The sequence below is a fragment of the Athalia rosae genome, chromosome 2, assembly GCF_917208135.1.
Source record: "Athalia rosae chromosome 2, iyAthRosa1.1, whole genome shotgun sequence".
NCBI lineage: Eukaryota > Metazoa > Arthropoda > Insecta > Hymenoptera > Athaliidae > Athalia > Athalia rosae.
The window spans coordinates 10,233,007-10,251,235 of NC_064027.1; the positions used below are offsets into that span (position 1 = coordinate 10,233,007).

Here is an 18,229-nt window from a genome sequence, read left to right on the forward strand (position 1 = left end):
TGGTTTTCATTTTTTTTTTTATTCGAGTCTACTGATATCATTATTGATAAAATTAGAAAATTACATTATTTTTTATTATACTTATTTAAAAATATTTAATCAACTACTATTCATAGTCAGAGTCCCTATAGCTGTCATTTTTAATGTGTAAATCAAGGCAACTTAGGATTCGAATTAACAAATGTTATTCTTTGAGCCAATTTGTATCATAAAAAAAAAAAACGTCAGTAGTAAACTGAATCATCGATTCAATCGCAATCGTTTAAGGCGTTTGTTATGTGTATGCTACAGAATATTATTTGGAATTGAGTCTGCAGTAGCACAGGCTTATGTATTATCTAACCGTACTGTTACCTAAGCCATGATGCGACATAACAGATCAATTTCCAAAAATACAAAATGATAAAGTTATACTTATTGTTTCATGAAATATACCCTGAATACGGTGGGATAACTCACGAAAAGTCAACTCTACAGATCATAATCACCGGCGCTTTGCTTCAAATATTCTAAATATAACTTCGTTTTCTTTGGTACAACAACATTACGGACGTGATGTAACATTTCTTTATACGACCGTTTCTGTTTTTTTGTTAAAGTTGATCGCAACCCCTCACCACAGCTCTTCATTCTCAGTAAAACCGTTGCAGATGCGCCAATTATCACAAAAAATAAAATCCATCGTCGATTAACAGGTACAATGGACCACAATATTCTTACAGGACTCTGAAAAAAATTAAGCTAATTTAGAAAGTATCCAGATTCCAAACATTCAAATCACAAGTTTTGTGTAATAGTTTCATCGATACATCATTCGAAGTTATCTATATGTACGTTTATATGACCAACAATACAACTTGTTCAATGCTGATAATTAGATAATACTGATGATTACTGATAATATATTTACCAAGAATATGTAAAGGAGTTCTGCGAAAGTCTCTCCATAGCTAGAGGACATAAATTCATCTCCCATAACAGACATATAAAGGTTCATACACATCAAGATAGGTAATATGATCGCAATGCCTGCTTTCCGAAGCTTGGCGAAATTATATGCTTGATTAATTTCATCCTTATCAAGTTGGTTTTGAATCAGCTGATCGATGTTTGTACAATCTTTTTCTAGGGTGTTGAGTGTATTTTGAATAGTTTTATTGATAGTCCTCTCAATATCCTGACAGACTTGTTCGATTTGATTGGCACACTTGGTGGGCCTGTTTAATTCCGGGATAAAAATAGTCCCCATGTCAAATCCCGTATGATTGAGCCCTGGTCTTTTGCATAGTTCTTGAACGATCTGCATCATCACTCTGAAATAAAAGAAGAAATAGATTACATAATTAAGTAATAAACATTACGTTTTTTAAATAACGTTTCTCAAAATTTCTGACGGTCACGAACTCATAGAGAGCAATGGTTTAGCAGCAGTGACATTGAAAATCAAAATACGAGCTAGCTGTGACTCAAATACACACCTTTGTCTATCAGATTCGTTTCCAGCATCGTCCGCCTTTGTCAGATAAAATCTTAATTTTTCAGCATTTGTGGTATTTAATTTTTCGACTATATCCAGTGTTCTCTTGCAAAGGGCTTGGCCGATGGGATCAAAGAAGACAAATATCAAGTCTGCCATGTTCCCAAGCCATGAAATTGTCTCATTTACATCGAAAAGATACTGCATACCCCCGTCTACCAAACCTGGGGTATCCACAAATGTGATCAGACTGAACTTTTTTTGATTCGAAACTGAAATTTCAGTTGTCAAGAAATCCAGAACTCCTACAACACAAAATTGACAAGAATAAAATTCACTTCAGTGTGAAGAATAATTAATAAATTAATGGTCGTATGAATATATTTCTATGAGCTTGGCGTGATAGCCAAATGCATCAATTTTGATACCTAATAGTAGCAGTCAAAAGTGAATGATTCAACTATGTTGCTGGTGATGTCAAACCAGCCACAATGTTGCCCTTCACTGGGCAGCTTGCATTTGAAGTCGCAAAGTGCCCGATGATGAGCCGCACCGTAACCAGTTTCGTATTTTCAGGTCTTGGTTTTAAATTGCACATAATCAATCGACTATCTTCGGGACAAGTGAAAATAATGAGTGAATAAAATAATGATGACAAAGCCTCGTCGAAATGTAAGCAAATAATCAATCACGAGAAACTGGATAAAAAAAATATTCAGGATGGTAGGATTCAATACCATTTCAAGTAATTCCACTGTCGAAGAAGAAGGCAATGCACGATTTTGCTTTCATTACACTGTTGATTTTACAAAACAGGACGATATCACCATTGTATTTTCTTACGGCAACACTTAAGATTTGAGCCTAAAATGCTATTCATTGGTAGCTCATTAGTTACCGTTTCAAGTGACGATTTGAATCTGAGTAGTTTATTAAGAGCGCAGTGATTTATAAGAGAAACTGTGCTCCACCCACAGGAAATTGTGGGACCGAGTTAAACCTCGGCAAGGAAACAGGAAGGGGCGGTGATCACACAAACCGAGATACCCTGAGCTTAGCTGGTTTCACATAGTAGCGCATAGCATATTCTCATTTACCAACATATTTTTCAATACCTATTCCTGATGTATATGGAATAAAAAATAACATTGGAAATCCATGTTGCTGACTTTTACTGTTGTTCAATTCGATACGAATATTTGGCTCTAATTGTAAGACAACTCTTGAATTTCGAAAAAAAAGTATGAGCATTATGAGAATTTATTATCCTGGGTTTCTAGTGCATGATAATCCTCATTTGAAAGCCATCACAGTGGTCTATCGACTGTATGATGGGATGAGGGTCTTCAAGAAAAGTTACCTACGATCAAAATTTTTCAATGTAAAATCACCTGGTAATTGTTGAAGTGGTTTGAAATGTGGATAAAGATGTATCGTTGCATTTCCTGTCAGTGACTCTCGTTTTTTGCCTGATGTCACAAGGCAAATACCTTGGGTCTCAATTGCGACTCCAGTCTTTTGTACATGTTCCTCAATATACCTATATTAAGGGAGAAAAAAAAAAAATTGAGTGAGTTTGATAGTTAAATTACAGCTAGAACGTTAAGGCTAATTTTTGAGCAGTTTATCTGTTCTTTGATGTCGTGATTATCACAAAATTTTTACAGAACATTACGACCTTCACATATCTTTGATTTTTGCAAATCGTTGGTTTAGATGCGAAAATTGAAATGACAAGGCCGCGATCGACTCAATAATTATCATCAATCTTTCAAAATGAGTTGAGAATTGTGATCCACAACGCTGGAGTTTCAATTTACTTAAATTCTTCAAATTATGTTCTCTTCGACAGAGTGTAAGAATTTAATTTATTATAATTCGTAATAGATTTACAGAGTGCTGATTTGGCTGGTCGAACGCACGCGTTATCTCCAGCGCGTTTGCAGCATGTGACCACATTGGGCACTTATCGCTGCGGTTGAGCTATATTGAACGGGAAACCGGGAAATGTGCGGTGAATTTTATAATCTTACATCTTGACTTGTGTAAATAAGGCTGAATAAATTAAGCGTTATTTCCAATGCGCTTATTGAAAATCATATCGTTTATCAGCGTACGTTAGCGATAATTTTCGGGTTCTGAGATGCATAAATGGAGGCGATAAAATTTGGAGCTTATTAGTTCACCCACGCATCGTGTAATGCTTCGCCGAAATTCGTGGTCAAATTATACTCAGAAACAGTGGCAAGTTCTTTGCCCTATTTTTCGCTAACAGTTTTATATAAAGGCTGTATTCAAATGATGTGCCATCCGAAATTCTGTCATCACGTTAATGGTAATTGTTATACAAAATACCCAATTTAATTATAGAATATCGTGGCGACAATTGCATCCGGATTATCAGACGTTGGAATAAAATTCTCTGTAATTCTTATACGTTAAAAATGAGGCCATCCAGAAACGAATTCCGGCATTTAAATTCAACGAATCGATCGCTGATTGCTAGCAGGACGCTTCGTATTCATACACATGTATGTGTATACGTATGGTATAGTTTCTAATTGTACTTTGCATAAAGATAACTAATTTTTTATTATAGTTCAACCACATCATTATTTTCATGAAAATTGTTTGCATTACTATTACTAGCTCACGCTGAAACGGTACATCGCAATATTTAATATACCAAACGTAATAACAATTATCATGCTCGTATAGAACAGCGTCAACTGCGATGAAATTATACGTTCATTTATATCAACCGCAGCCATGTGTCAGCGAGCTTCGAATAACGACGAGGCCTATATCTGTTCTAAAAACATTTTTAGTTCTTTCCATAGTATTTCGAAAACTTAAAGCCTGAGTCTGTTTATTGAGTGATTGTTAGTTTGCAAAATAGTATATCGACATGATTCATTCTTCGAGATCTATTGTTGGTTACAATGTCGCGTATTCTGATGCAGCAGACGCAACTGAAAATTATTACAGCTGGTACGCCGTTATGATACAAAGTATTACATGTATTCGGTGAAATTGTCAATTTCACCAGGAACAAAGAGGGGGAACAATATGTGACAGGGCATGACCGATTAGCATTTCGAAAAGGGTTCCCATGAAGATTCTCGGTAACGACGACGGTTTCTTGTACCACCAGATGTGGGCAACCTTTTGAAGAAAATATATACGTATATATACGAGGATTGTGGTTCATTCTATATGTATATATATCTACGTATATAGGTATACAAGTATGCGTACATACCAGGCAGTGTTAATGTCTAACGAATGCTGATTGTGAGTCGTAAACCCTGACTGAACCTGAGGGAAACGGTTTATTTTTTTGGAAAAATTGCCTCAGGAACCTTCGGGGGTTATTTTTTATGAGTTGACCCATATGTCAAACGACTCGTATAGAACGCATCGCGTTGTAGGTACGTCCCCCGAAGGGGATGGAAATCTAACACACAAACGTGACGTCGGAAATATAATTACCGCCTCGTTACTTATTTTCAAAAAAATAATAACTTTTCCACATCCCAAATGAATAGATAGTACACGCGTATAGAGGAGACAAAAAGCACCATTATTTGCTATTATGACATGGAATAGAGTGCATATGCAGAGAAAAAATTTGAAATTATAATCCGCAAAAGTTTATCCGAGTACATCCTGAACGCGATTGTATACCAATACGCGAGGAGATCGCGATCAATATCTGTGTATGAATACTTAATCTTAATCGAATAATCACAATGATCTTGAATCATCTCACATTGCAATCCGCATTTAGCATACTACAAACTATACATATATCGGCCAACTTTCAGTATTTGAAAATAATAATAATGTTCAATAATAACAATATGAATCAAGTAAACGCAACATTGATTTCGATATAAGCGATTGCTAGACATATCTGCAGCTACGAGTACATAAATAAACTATATAAACAAGAAGGCGAGCCGTGTCGAGAGACATTTACAATGTTAATGTTGACCTGTATAAGCAAACAAGAAATAATGTGTATACAACGTCACATCGTCATTGGAGTGCATTTATATACGTAGTAAAAAACACAAAAAAGCTATAAGAAACGAAAATGGAAAAAAAATGAACTGAAAAAATGTTTGGATTACCGTACCCTCCGAGTACAACCCACGTGTGGCCCCTGTATCGGCAAGGTCTATTCAGTGTTTCTATTGAAATTCTCAAATTCGAGCCATGCGGCTATAACAGTACTTCTGGAAAAATTCTTTGTTCCGTGTCCCACGACAGGATCGGTGAGATGTAAAGATTTGCCATGGAGCAAGTATGTTACCTATCCGATATACTTCGCCTGCAGTTCATGCACCGTAGATGCCTATAGATTTTTCATCTTTCAAAATGCGACCTGCGCTATACCGTTACGACTTGAATGTTTCATGCACATGAATCTTTGAACAAAAGTTGCGTGAGAACGGTCGGCAATCATTCTTTGGATTTTTACAGTCATTCGTTGATATTATAGACTACGTGCGATATAATGAGACTATTCACTGTCGGTCGTCTTATAATATGGTTGAATTATTGACGATCATAATTTCTTCTTTTTTTCTCTCTCTTGATATCGATTGCCAATCTTACAAATTGGAGACAATCACGCAGCTGTCGGACTCCAATGACATTCGAAATGAATCTCATCTGCTCTAATATACATCGACGCGAATTTTTCGAACTCATATCTCTTGACATAATTCCACTGTAAATAATACTATATTCAACGTATGCACATAGTAGCTCTCAACTTCCCGCAAATCCACGTTACACACCAACGATTTTTCTGAACACACAAGATCGCATGTATGTGAATACATGTGTCGTGTGTAATAATTGCTTCGAAATGGGATATTGATCATCTGCTCCGACAAGGTTTATTTCATCGGTAACTAGTATCAACCGCATCAACGTTTAAATGACTCTGTGGCAGCAATAAGATGCTGCGGCGATTCCGAGATGAAACCACGCCAATTCACCGCTCGTTTTGTCTTCGTAGTTCGGAACCGGTGGTTGCTTTGTCATGCAGAGTACATCGAATCTATCGAACATCCAATTATCTTACGGTGAACTTGTTGCTCAAGATATATGACTCGGTTATGTGGAGCGCGGGTTGAAAAACAAAGTAAAAACGAAGCGTGAATTCATGTTACATATTTTAAATATGGCTGTTCAGTCGCATGTACCCGTACGGTCCTTGTTCACATGTGATTGTAGTTGAATAAATTTCAAGAAATTTTATTAACGGATAAATCGATAACGTGCCGAGAGAATATTCTCGGGGAACCGAACTGCTTTAATTATTAATGCATATTATTCTCTGTCCATATCATCGTTTATCGTACAAGTGTTTCATAGTGTTTCATATCATGCTGTTAACAAACTCGCAAACTATACGCACTCTGTATGTAATTTGTTTGGTTACACGTATATACAACTTGATATTAATTCGTGAGATTCATATCATCGTGCCGCGCTTTTCTGGGTAATTTATTTAAACATGTTTTCTTATCGCGGTCTCTTAACTTACGTATATAAGATTACGTATACCGATCCTGATTCGTCAACGATCTTCACCGGCAATTATACGAAACGTGTTGAGCGAATGTCGGATAATTCGCACAGCGGAATAATAACTTATCAAGTTTGCTTTACACACTGTAACGTCCTGTTGTTCTGTTTCCAGGCATCACTAGTATCATGATAATGTATGCCTACACACTGCGGTATACCTAATTTTAATCTACACAAATAGAGCTAGACACAGCCTGTACAATGACGACCACGACTGTGGTCGAATGGAAAAAAAGAGCCACAAGTCTTAAAATAATGTTATGTGAACGGTACGTCGTTTCTGTTTTTCTTTATCAAACGATTGGGAAGGAAGAGGAAATGAAATGAAGGGAGAAATTAAGGCAATAACACGCATATCGCTGTGGTCACTTACTTTCAAGAATGAGTCAGCTCGCGCATGGAACCACTAAAAATCACTTGGTGATCATGAACCGCAAAAGCGGGTTGCGTACACCACTTCAATTTTAGCATACTCATATTACAACTCAAGTATATGTATATCAAGTTGACGAATACATGTATCTGACTAGTCGAACATTGAATTAAGACGCGAATAATCCGCATTATACGTGCGTATATGGTAAACAACGTTTTCATCCGTAAAATCATTTATCTCTTCATTTGTGAATTTTTTTTTTTTTTTATTCAACGGCGGGTATGATCCCGATGGATCATGTCCCGGTACGGTCATCTATAACATAAAACCGCCACGTTGAGGCCGCGCAGCAGGAACGGCAAGCGACGCGGATGGCGTCCAAGACAAAACTGAGTTGAATCTCTGGACCCTGGGGTCGGGGGCGATACAAACGTTACACCAAACACGTGGTAATGGCAATGCTATATTGCAGCTGGGTTCCCCATATTCGATTATAGCACGGATAGGGAGAGGGGGTCGGTTACCTTCGCGCGTTTTTCAAGGGCCCCCTTAAAGAGGAAGTCAACGCTGCACATGAGACTCATGGCGTGCTATGAAAGAGTATAGGTACGAGTATAGGTCCCGTCGATACTTTTTACAGAGGTAATTTGACGCTAGTATATACGTACATGAATATAACGTAGGTATGTGCCACGTCTGTGAATACGTGTGTATTACTATGCAGGATGATGACGCACACGATGACGGCTGTATGCGTCACGTTGAGAGAGAAGTATTATACGTATACCCAAACGTGGGAATTTCCGAGCGGGGCAAGTGAAATCTAGAGGAAATGGCTTTTGAGTACTTTCAACGACTTTTAATACTTGCGGAAAATATTCGCAATATGAGATAGAGATATTAGTGAGTATATCGAACGGGCGTAGTTTTCACGATACTTATGGGGATACATACGCACCTATCCATACATATACGTATTTTCATGTACATATTTTCGACCTGATGAATATTGAAAAATTAATTGCTCGCCAACTATATTTTACAGACATGAAGAAAAAAATTCCTACACTTGCGAGAAAGCTGATCTAAAAAATATTGCATTCGGCGTGTCAAGTGGGCAGAACTCGTATGAACATGTATTATAGGTATATGATATTTACATGTGCGCAACGGATGTGGGATATCCCTTGCCCCCTTTCAGATAAGCGCAGTAATTTTTCTGAGTCGATATCATAAACATAATTTAGTAACTCATTAATATAATCTAAGTTTAAGTTCGTTAAAATTTGACCATGCATTCCTATCTTTGTCTCATCCATACTACTACTGCAGCACTGCAGCAAACGTGAATATATAAAGGCATTTAATATCCGCTTCTGAACTGACACTGGATAAGTCATCAATCCATGCTATTTTCTGCGAATGGCAAACTCTAATATCGCACAATAATAGCAGTAGCACGTAACAGTTGTTATGTTGAAATCAGTAAGTTTCAACTGAATAATGGAATAACTATAGTTTCTATGTACGTACATTAATATTTAAGGATTTATAAAAACCTATGAAAATAATTTCACTCTGTACTACTGTATCTATAATGAGAATCTCTAATTCAGTTTTACCAAACTCTGTGGCTTCCAGTCGCATTATGAACGGTGGCTCTATAGTTATGGTGGTTTGACTGGTGTATAATTCAATCGAGTGGAATTGCCAAAATATGCATATGCCGATCACACTCGTAGTGCGATTTAAATAAAACTATCGCTACATAGTATAGAAAGCCCGCGCCAATGATACTGACGATAAGCCGTATCTAAATGAGACTAGCATGCTGCCTTTGCGTTTCTATTCCTAATTTTCGAGATCTGGCGCATTACCAGACCATTGTTGCTCTTGGTTATATAGGTGCTTGAAGTGTTGTCTCAAGGCAGTGCTAGTAAGTGGTCAACTAGTCAGGAATACTTTTTTTCTGGAAGTTATTACAGAAGCTTTAAAAATTCAATCCTATAATATAATCTCAGTTGTATAGATGTTTATATTACCCATAAACGCTTATTTGAAGATATATACGTTCCGCCGCAAGCTATAATTTATTAGATTTCAAAGCGCAAACTTTTTTTTAAAAAAAATGTGCCTTTCTCCATTGATAGAATTATAGTGCGATATTATAATTGAGAAAAGCAACGGGTCGCCCGCACCTCCAGCACCTGTCCATCCCTTTCACCTCTTCAGCAGAAGAAAACGAAAAAATGGACATAGCTGAATCGTATGATCACGAAAACCTGATCATATGTCAATACACGTGTGGAAAATTTACTTTTCAAATTAAACTACATAATTGAAATCGTTAAAAAATCAAGTTTTGCAAATTATTTCTTTTTACTCACACTCATGTACGTGAGCGCACTGTTTGACTCTCTCGTTCATAGCAGTGCGAGCGCTTTAATTTTCCCTTTTAATATCAAAACAGTCGTATTAATTTGCACCTCACCACAACTCCAAAGATATTTTTCCTTCGAAATTACGTGAATAGTGAGACGGAAAAATGAAAAACTTCGAAATTGAAAAATAACCCTTTGTCGGTAGAGCAGGACTGTATTACTTTGTACCATCTTTTCTATAACACCTCAAAAAAGCCCTCAAATTTTGAGGGATAGACCACAACTCCAAAGGTCTTTCTCTTTCGGAATTACGTGAATAGTGAGTCCGAAAGATGGAAAATTTCGAAATTGAAAAACAATAACCCTTTGTCGGTAGAGTAGCGCTGTAATACTTTGTACCATCGGTTCTATGATATTTCAAAAAAACCATCAAATTTTTAGCCAGACGGGCCAAGATAGTAACTTCAGACCTCACTTGACTGACTCATTCCATGTTAATATCGGTTTGTGATGTTCTTTCAGCCACTACATGAACATACACCTATGTGTGAGAAGACGGAAAATAATCTCATTGAACCTTCGTGAAAACCCTGATAACTACATGGTCTCTGTAACGAAATGATTGTGAGGTATCGCGGTTTGAAGGGCACTCGATACGTGTCATATTTTCCTGCAGCTGCAAAGCATTGCCCAAACTATAGATCCACCTTTACTTCAAACTATAATATCTTACGTTGAATCCACATAATTTCACTCATCAGGTCTTCTTTAGAAATATTTCTTATTGTTAGGCGCCTAAAATGAGTAGTAGATATCATCAGAATCAGAGTGCAAATTAATTCTATCCACGCGTTACACAAACAAAATAGAAGATATCCAGGAGATGAGAATGGCCGTTGGAATCGAACTGTGGATTGAGCAGTGGGTTTCTATAAAAAATGGCGTCGCACTCATTGTCAGTGCGAGAATGGGATGCGGTCAGAGGGCAGTGCCCCAAACGACGAGGGCAAACGAGCGGCTCAACGCATTTGCATTTCCTGTTCGATGAATATTCCAACCCTCTCTCCCTCCAACGTTTGGCTCATAGAGTACATACATACCACAGTATCTCATACCTATGAACATTGTGCTACCATAAATACATATATTGAACATATCTATGGTGCTACAGTGTTTTCAGATGAATGATGGACGTAAAACTAAATAGTGAAACGTTCGATACAGTCAGCTGCGAAAAGGATTATAGTTAGCACCGACCATTACTACGAGATACGAAGCGGACGCGAATTCAGTTTATCTATTATAAGAATCTTTTTGTTCATACGAAACCTTAGTTTATAGTTCTTGAAATGTGTACATGAGTATGAGACGCTTGATTTTATCCATGGCACACATCAAATAAGGATATTTGAATTTTCAACGGAATATTCTGCCATCAAGAACCCGACGTTTGAAACCGTATAAGGGCGCTGCAAGCTGAATAAAGCATTTAAATAGTTGCAGCTGTCGCATCCTTCGTTCTCGGCTCTAATTCCAAGTCAGGTTAATCGTCAACGATCGTAAGAAGTTCGAGGTCTATTCTCAAAGATGGTTACTCTTCACGAATAACTTACGCATACAGGTATCTATACATCTCGAGTTTAATTGAAGAAATGAATATCACAATATCGAGGTGTCGATACAAATTTCCCTTTTTCCAAGTTCTTCTTTTCTTCGTTATTAATCTTTGAATCTAAGGGGATAAAATAAGTAATTCCCATCGCGAGCTTCGAACTCGCGTTATATGTAAGACGTATAATACGTATGTATGTATATACATACATTATACGTGTAGTGTATTTTGAATGGGAGCGTCAAAGAATAAAGTTTGCGGTCGTAAATCGTATCAACGAGTCATAATGTTGGAATGCAACGTTTACTTGTTCGTTTTATACTGGGTATATTTTTTGTCGATTCTTCTGAAAACCGTAGCGATCTTATAGATTCAAAAGAAAGCTGCTGATGTCGACTGTTAATAATTTTGTCGTTTCACTGTTTCTTTGTTTTTTATTGTTTTTTTTTAAGAAATTCGGCAAACTTGTAGAATGCGTATTATTTTCGTTTTCAAATTGACAAGGTCTTAAATGTAATTAGTTTGCTTTGTGTATGTATACGTACAGTGTTGACCGTGACAGTTAACCCTGACCAATATGATTTAATTGCAACAATTATTCCATGGATTGTTTTGTGCTTACAGCTACTAATCGTCAAAACTATGCAGTTTCAATGCCGCGCGACATTTTCACGCTGTAGAATATTTTTACGTGCGTTCAGTAATTCGCCTTCATTTGACGCGACTATTATTTACCAAACTGATGCCTTGCAGACAATAACACCAAAGATCATGGCAAGTATGGAACATAATTCGAAGTCTGTTCTATAGAGTCATCTTGATCTTAAAATTCTTATGAATAATATAGAATTTAATGAAGATATTATAATATCCAGAAAGCCGTAGCTGTTTTCCCAATCCATATATAACGGTCTAAACAAACTTGAGATAATGCAAAGCCTCAATAGTCCAACATCCTATACAGTGGATTAAGAGTTGACTATGTGAGGTAAGCTTAGGAAAAGGGATACGAACACTTGACTGGAGCAAAAAACCAGCCAAGCATCTGGACATCAGACTACACCTAAAAGCTGCAGCTTATAAAAAATGTTTATATTCTCCATGTGTGCTACTTTATCTCTGTGTGAAGAGATTTTCAGAAGTGTTTCCTGGTGAGTTGGACAAAGTATTAACCGGAAAGGTGATACATACCCGGGACCGATTGATTACGACAATGATTGATCGAAAAACAAAACTGAGATAACTGTAAGTGTTGACACATTGGAAAGTTTAAAACAATTTCAGTGATTGCTACAAAGGACTGTACTAAAATTCACACACTGTCAGAACTACTGAGGTACCATATGAGAAAACAATTACTTCCCCATGATACTTGGTTTTACAAATGAGCGATTAGTCGTGGTTTATTTCAGGGCTTCATGGTAGGTAACAATTAGGATATATGATTTTCTTTATTCGTGCACCTGGACAGCACAAAGAATTCCGATATATCGAATTTGTGATTCATCAAAATCTCTACTTGCATGCTCTCGACAGTTGAGTCCCTTATTTGTATTAAACGATTGGATATCAGTATTTCGGAATGAGAGATACATACAAAGATACGTGATTCGGAACGAAGATTACAAAGGAAGTTATCCTATAGATGGGAGAGGTATGAAGAGACTTTAGAATTAATATACCTTGGAAACTCACCAATTGATGAATGATGACTTTCCAGCTGAATGATTGCCAATCAGTAGGGCTATGATCTTTTTTCTGGGTTCCAATAATTTAAGTCCGAAATGATTTGCAATTTCAATAAGACCTAGGATTCATGAAAAAGGTTGCCGAACATAACAGCAAGTAAGAATAATAATACTAAATCAAGTAGAACATGTTGATTTTTTATGAGAAGAACGCGAAATTTTCCAGATTTCAGAACTTCAAAAAACATTAAACGATATTTTTGTAAAATTAGTATTTGACTTAATACCTGTTTTAGGCTCAATATAGAGATTATGGCATTCCTTCAGAATTTTTTCATCAGCGGATAACTGATCATTTGGTGGTGGATTGGCGGTGTCTAGCGACTTGACCTTGTTGGACATGACTGTAATACATAAAGCTAGCAATTGACAAATATCCTAGGCTAGAGTGTATGATATTATCTAAAATTCAATTTACATCAATTCTGACTGACAACGGTAAATATCGAAATTCAGTAGCAGTTTTGTGGTTTCCTTTTGTTCGTTAGAGTGAAGAAGCAATTATGTTGTAATTAGCCGAAATTAAGAATGATTGGGGATAGGGTTGCTTATATTCATTCAAGCAGACTTCTTCAGCAAGACTGAAACCAATGGCGAGGAAAATATTTGAAACCATATACCTTGAAATAATATTAACATTCATTACTTTTAAAGTTTAACTTGTACTCAATTCATTACATACAATGTAACGGTTCGTTTTTCAGACGCCGCTGAAAACTCCGGTTCTAACCTCTGAAAATATTGTTCCTAGTAATAATTATTGCGTACAAAAATTACGATATTTTATCAGTATTAGCGACTACAAAATTGCCACTGGAAACATCTTTTTATAGTTGATTGAAATACCTTTTGATTATTTCGTACCAAGCGAATATCTACAACACTGAATTGAATACAGAACCAAACTACTGAACTGAACTGAACGAAAGTACGCCCGGTTAAGTCGATTGTGAATCACTCTGCAGCCAAGCTCGCTTGGACAACTTTTCGTATCCGACCCAGCCACACGAAAAGTTGTCCTAGCGAGCTTGGAACTTACCAACAATTCTGAAGCAATTCACAATCAACCTAACCGAGGGTACAGGTTCCTTTCCATTGGAGCGATGACTGAAAATTTGCGACGCAACGAGTCAACAGGAACTACTCTTGAATGTTTGTATTTGATACTTGTTACTTAAAAAGTAAATCTCCAATTCAATTCCCATGGACTTCGAGTGAATTCATGCATTGTGTTGGAGATGATATCCAATATCCAATCACTACACTTTTTCGCTACTATTCTATGATATTCTACGAGGCGTTCATATGTCGCACTACATATGAAATACGAAATAAGTTTGTGTTCGTTGATAAGCAACCGCCAAGAAGAAAGACCACTGAAATACATAGGATGACCTAAAATCTTCGGCTGACGACTAGATGTAGACAGTGGTAGCCAATTCATTCGTTAGTAACGAAGATCATTGATGGATTGGTTGGTGGTAGCATTGAGAGTAGCGTTTCTTTCCAGTCAACCAGAGTAGTGCAATTTCTACTCTCGGGAGAGAATATAAAGTTTAGTGGGCTGCAAGTACCATGGTTGCAAGGTTATTCAGCCACTATCTACGTTGACTGACCTGACAATGTTCAGTCAATGCAAAAGCCCGGTGGGGACATCTTTTGACTAAACGATGTATACCATAGGCGTTGCACTGTCATGACATCACTGGCGCTGACATGAAGTATCGGCCATCGTTTAATTACGCCGATAGTCTGATTAATGTATATCGGCCTTGACTGAATAGCATCATCAGTCAACGATATTGGCGCTAATGCAGTTAGGAACGCCTAAAGACCCTTTACTGATAGGGTTGACTGAAGATCTGTACTGATAGCATTGAGAAGTATAGTTAGTTAATGCTGATGGCATTGAGCTGATAGGAACGCCGATACCCAGAGTCAGTAGATGTCACTACCAGGCTTCCGTGCTTAACGGTGGTAGTTACTCAATGGTGGTAGAGACCCTTTTCCAAAGAATATGTAGAACGCGTTTCCAAAGAACGATGGCAGCAACATCGCCGCAAAACTTGATGCATCGACCTATCCATGAACTTTTGAGTCTATGGACCTTTTCAGGCTTATCAAGGCTTTTAAAATATTGCATCGCTTTATTTATAATTACAAGGGTTGTGAGATCGAAAGCGACGTCGATAGTTGTTCCAGCGTTTTCGATACGTGATCCAAATCTAGTATGTAAAATCACACCTCAATGGTAATAAGACGCATTTTGTAGAGTTGAATTATTCACTTTTGTTTTCAACAAACACAAAATCCTCCTTTGATATTTTTCGTCTCAAGTTGTTAGCCTTAGATCCAGTTGCATTTCATAGGTATAACCTAACTTGCGCGAATTTTCATTGTTGTAGATGCTTTGTGCCAAAATATTGCAAAGAAATTGCAACCCATCCGTCAGTTTCATTTTGAGGGCTGAGTATTCTCGACGTAGTCAAAAAAATTCAAGTTCGTACAAGGTCGTCAAGTCCAACAATGAACCGCTGGAAGGTAAAAAAACCCCTTAATTACCACGTTGATTTTTTATCATCCTTTTTTGAAGTAGGTCATCTTATTGCAATATTTCGAACAAATCATGATTCATCCAACAATTCGACAGTCTGACCTTATTTGCTTGGATAACTTTGATACATTGTGGTTAATCTTCGACAATTTGTATCATCAGGTTTGTTTAGTTCTATCTGATAATGAGACAAACGTATATCTTTATCCTGATCCATCTTCATGAGGCATTTAATAAAAATTACGATTGTGGTACCGGGGCTAAGCAATTATCTGCTGATTTAATACATTTGAAAGTCATTGTCATATTTTTGACCAAGTCTAAATGAGTTATCGAGTATTTTTAACATCACCTGCTTATTCAAATATTTTAGATATGTTTGGAAACATGTATGTATTTGGAGTTTGTCAAGTCTGCTGATAACTTTTATGTATTTACTGAAAAAATAAACTATGATGCGTTTATATATAAACTACGAGGATAGCGAAATGTAATGATGCAATAATTGTCTACTATGATGATAACTTGAGATGTCATTAGGAAAATAGACGGACAAATTCATCCTCAAATTTGCAATGATTGGATTTCTCTGTGATGAATTGGGTTTTTCATCCTGTTATCGGTAAAGTTTGTTGTTACTGTGTGTTTTCGATCTTTTTTTTTTAAGATGTGGAAAACACTGTTTTCGGTGCAAATCCAAACTGGGAATTGTTGGCGCCTAGGGGGTTCCGTTTTTATCTACCAGGAAGTGTTGGTCCTGGCTGGCTAGATGCGTCCACCACGGCCCAGGTGGAAACCCGATCGATAGTTTTGGATGATGAGAACAGTATCGAAAACCTAATGCAAGCAACAAACTCTAGACCACAAAGCCAGAACTTAGAAAAACCTGTAAATCGCCAGCCTGATGTGGAGTTATTAGACGCTAGTCGAGCTGTCTTGCATTGTACAGTGCAGAAATGCCCGATATTATTGCGAAAAGGTATAACGGAATTGTTTCCGGGATGTATGGAAGTAAATTCTCCACAACTGACGATAGTTACAATCAGTCAGAAACCAAATGCTAAAACTATGAAGTGGAGTAAAGAAATTGAAACTGAAAAATTAGCTAAATACGTAAGTGCCAACCTGTAATATGTTAATGACCTATCAAACTCATTGCCAGATAGTAAAAGTCACTTGATCATTGGCGAGGAATTTTTTGCTGAACATAATTTTTGATTCATCACTGTTAACATGATTATTGTTACAGTTTCTTTTAGCAGCGTCAGATATCTGTACCAAACTCAAAATGGTAGGATACTGGGCTGATTTTATCAATCCATTCAGTGGACAGCCGTACTTGAACCCTCACAAAAGTGGAACCCTCTACGAGACAGATGAGCGTTTTCGATGCCTGGGGTTCAAAATTGCGCAAAAGAATTCGTGTAAGGTCATCTCAATCGATAGCGACCAAACAAACTTTGTAGGTAAGTAAATCGGTTGTATTTTCAGTTTCTTGTGTGCGTCGGAAACTAAAATATCTATATACATCGAGCAAAACACGAATAGTCTTAGTTGCTTTTAGAGATACAAAGTTGGGCCTCTTTTTGCTGATTACATTGTCATCATTTATGTGATTGCAGGAAGTCTTTATACTACCGCACCTCCCAGTACTGAGTTTTTGCAGGAAATCGTGAATGATCTGAACGAACAATGATGTGTTTCACATTATATCACTTGGCATTGTCAACCCAATTTTGCCAATTAGTCACCGAATCGAAGAAATCCCGATTTGCTTATCCCGGTGCTTAGCGTTGAATGATCTCGTATTTTCCTGATCATAGAATTTTTTTGTGTTATTACCAATTGAAATGTAATACAAAAATTATCAACATTCAAGGGAACTTCTGTGATCACTGTACCTTGTGTTAGATGAATTTCAGAATAGATACTAATATCTGACTGTAAAGTTCGAAAATTTATTTTAATACTGACCTTGACCATAATCAGAAATGAGTTATCTATGAGTACTCTCAAACATTGTTGAGAAAACGTACTCTTGTTTATCAAATAAACATTAGTTCAATTGAAATGTTCGTGTATAGAATACATGAGAGAGTCAAGCAGAGGAATATATAGTATGTAAACAAATTTCCAAATATATTGGCACGTGCGCGTGCGTCAAAGATCAAATTGTGATTGTTTTTCTGGAAATACCCAATTATCACTATTGCATGTTATTCCCCGCCAATCAGGAACAACGACGAATATCATACGAAAGAAGTTCCACATCGATGTATTATTGAGAGACAGGCCATTTTTTTGCAGATAAATAACAATGTGCAACAATATTCACTATTGATAAACCCACAGGTCTAGCATTGGAAATAGGAGACATAAAGATGAGGATGCGTTTTTTTTTGAGTTCATTAATATTGCACGGATTATCGAAACAAAAAATGCGTATTCTTGATAACTGCCCCAGACGGAGTTTC

At 36.9% G+C, this 18,229-nt stretch overlaps 2 protein-coding genes across 7 annotated transcripts; one reads left to right on the forward strand and one right to left on the reverse strand.

Moving 5' to 3' along the window:
• On the reverse strand, positions 1-14,205 carry LOC105685307. Of its 5 annotated transcripts, XM_048650703.1 has the most exons (9): positions 14,048-14,199; positions 13,884-13,933; positions 13,620-13,782; positions 13,429-13,545; positions 13,149-13,260; positions 2,869-3,017; positions 1,479-1,782; positions 911-1,313; positions 1-726 (listed from the first exon to the last, which is right to left on the reverse strand). In XM_048650703.1, the coding sequence occupies exons 4-9, from the start codon at positions 13,541-13,543 to the stop codon at positions 472-474; spliced, it is 1,338 nt and encodes a 445-aa protein (XP_048506660.1). In that variant the 5' UTR covers positions 13,544-13,545; positions 13,620-13,782; positions 13,884-13,933; positions 14,048-14,199; the 3' UTR covers positions 1-471. The 5 variants fall into 5 exon arrangements, with proteins under 5 accessions (XP_048506660.1, XP_020707360.2, XP_012254717.2 ...); XM_020851701.2 differs by lacking the exon at positions 13,620-13,782; XM_012399294.3 differs by lacking the exons at positions 13,620-13,782; positions 13,884-13,933 and having other exon boundaries at positions 14,048-14,205.
• A 1,023-nt stretch (positions 14,206-15,228) lies between these two features.
• Positions 15,229-17,927, forward strand: LOC105683111 (methylmalonic aciduria and homocystinuria type D homolog, mitochondrial). Of its 2 annotated transcripts, none has more exons than XM_012395489.3 (5): positions 15,229-15,429; positions 15,607-15,742; positions 16,423-16,868; positions 17,005-17,221; positions 17,378-17,927. In XM_012395489.3, the coding sequence occupies exons 1-5, from the start codon at positions 15,244-15,246 to the stop codon at positions 17,449-17,451; spliced, it is 1,059 nt and encodes a 352-aa protein (XP_012250912.2). In that variant the 5' UTR covers positions 15,229-15,243; the 3' UTR covers positions 17,452-17,927. The 2 variants fall into 2 exon arrangements, with proteins under 2 accessions (XP_012250912.2, XP_012250902.2); XM_012395479.3 differs by having other exon boundaries at positions 15,293-15,452.
• The last annotated feature ends 302 nt before the right edge of the window (positions 17,928-18,229 follow it).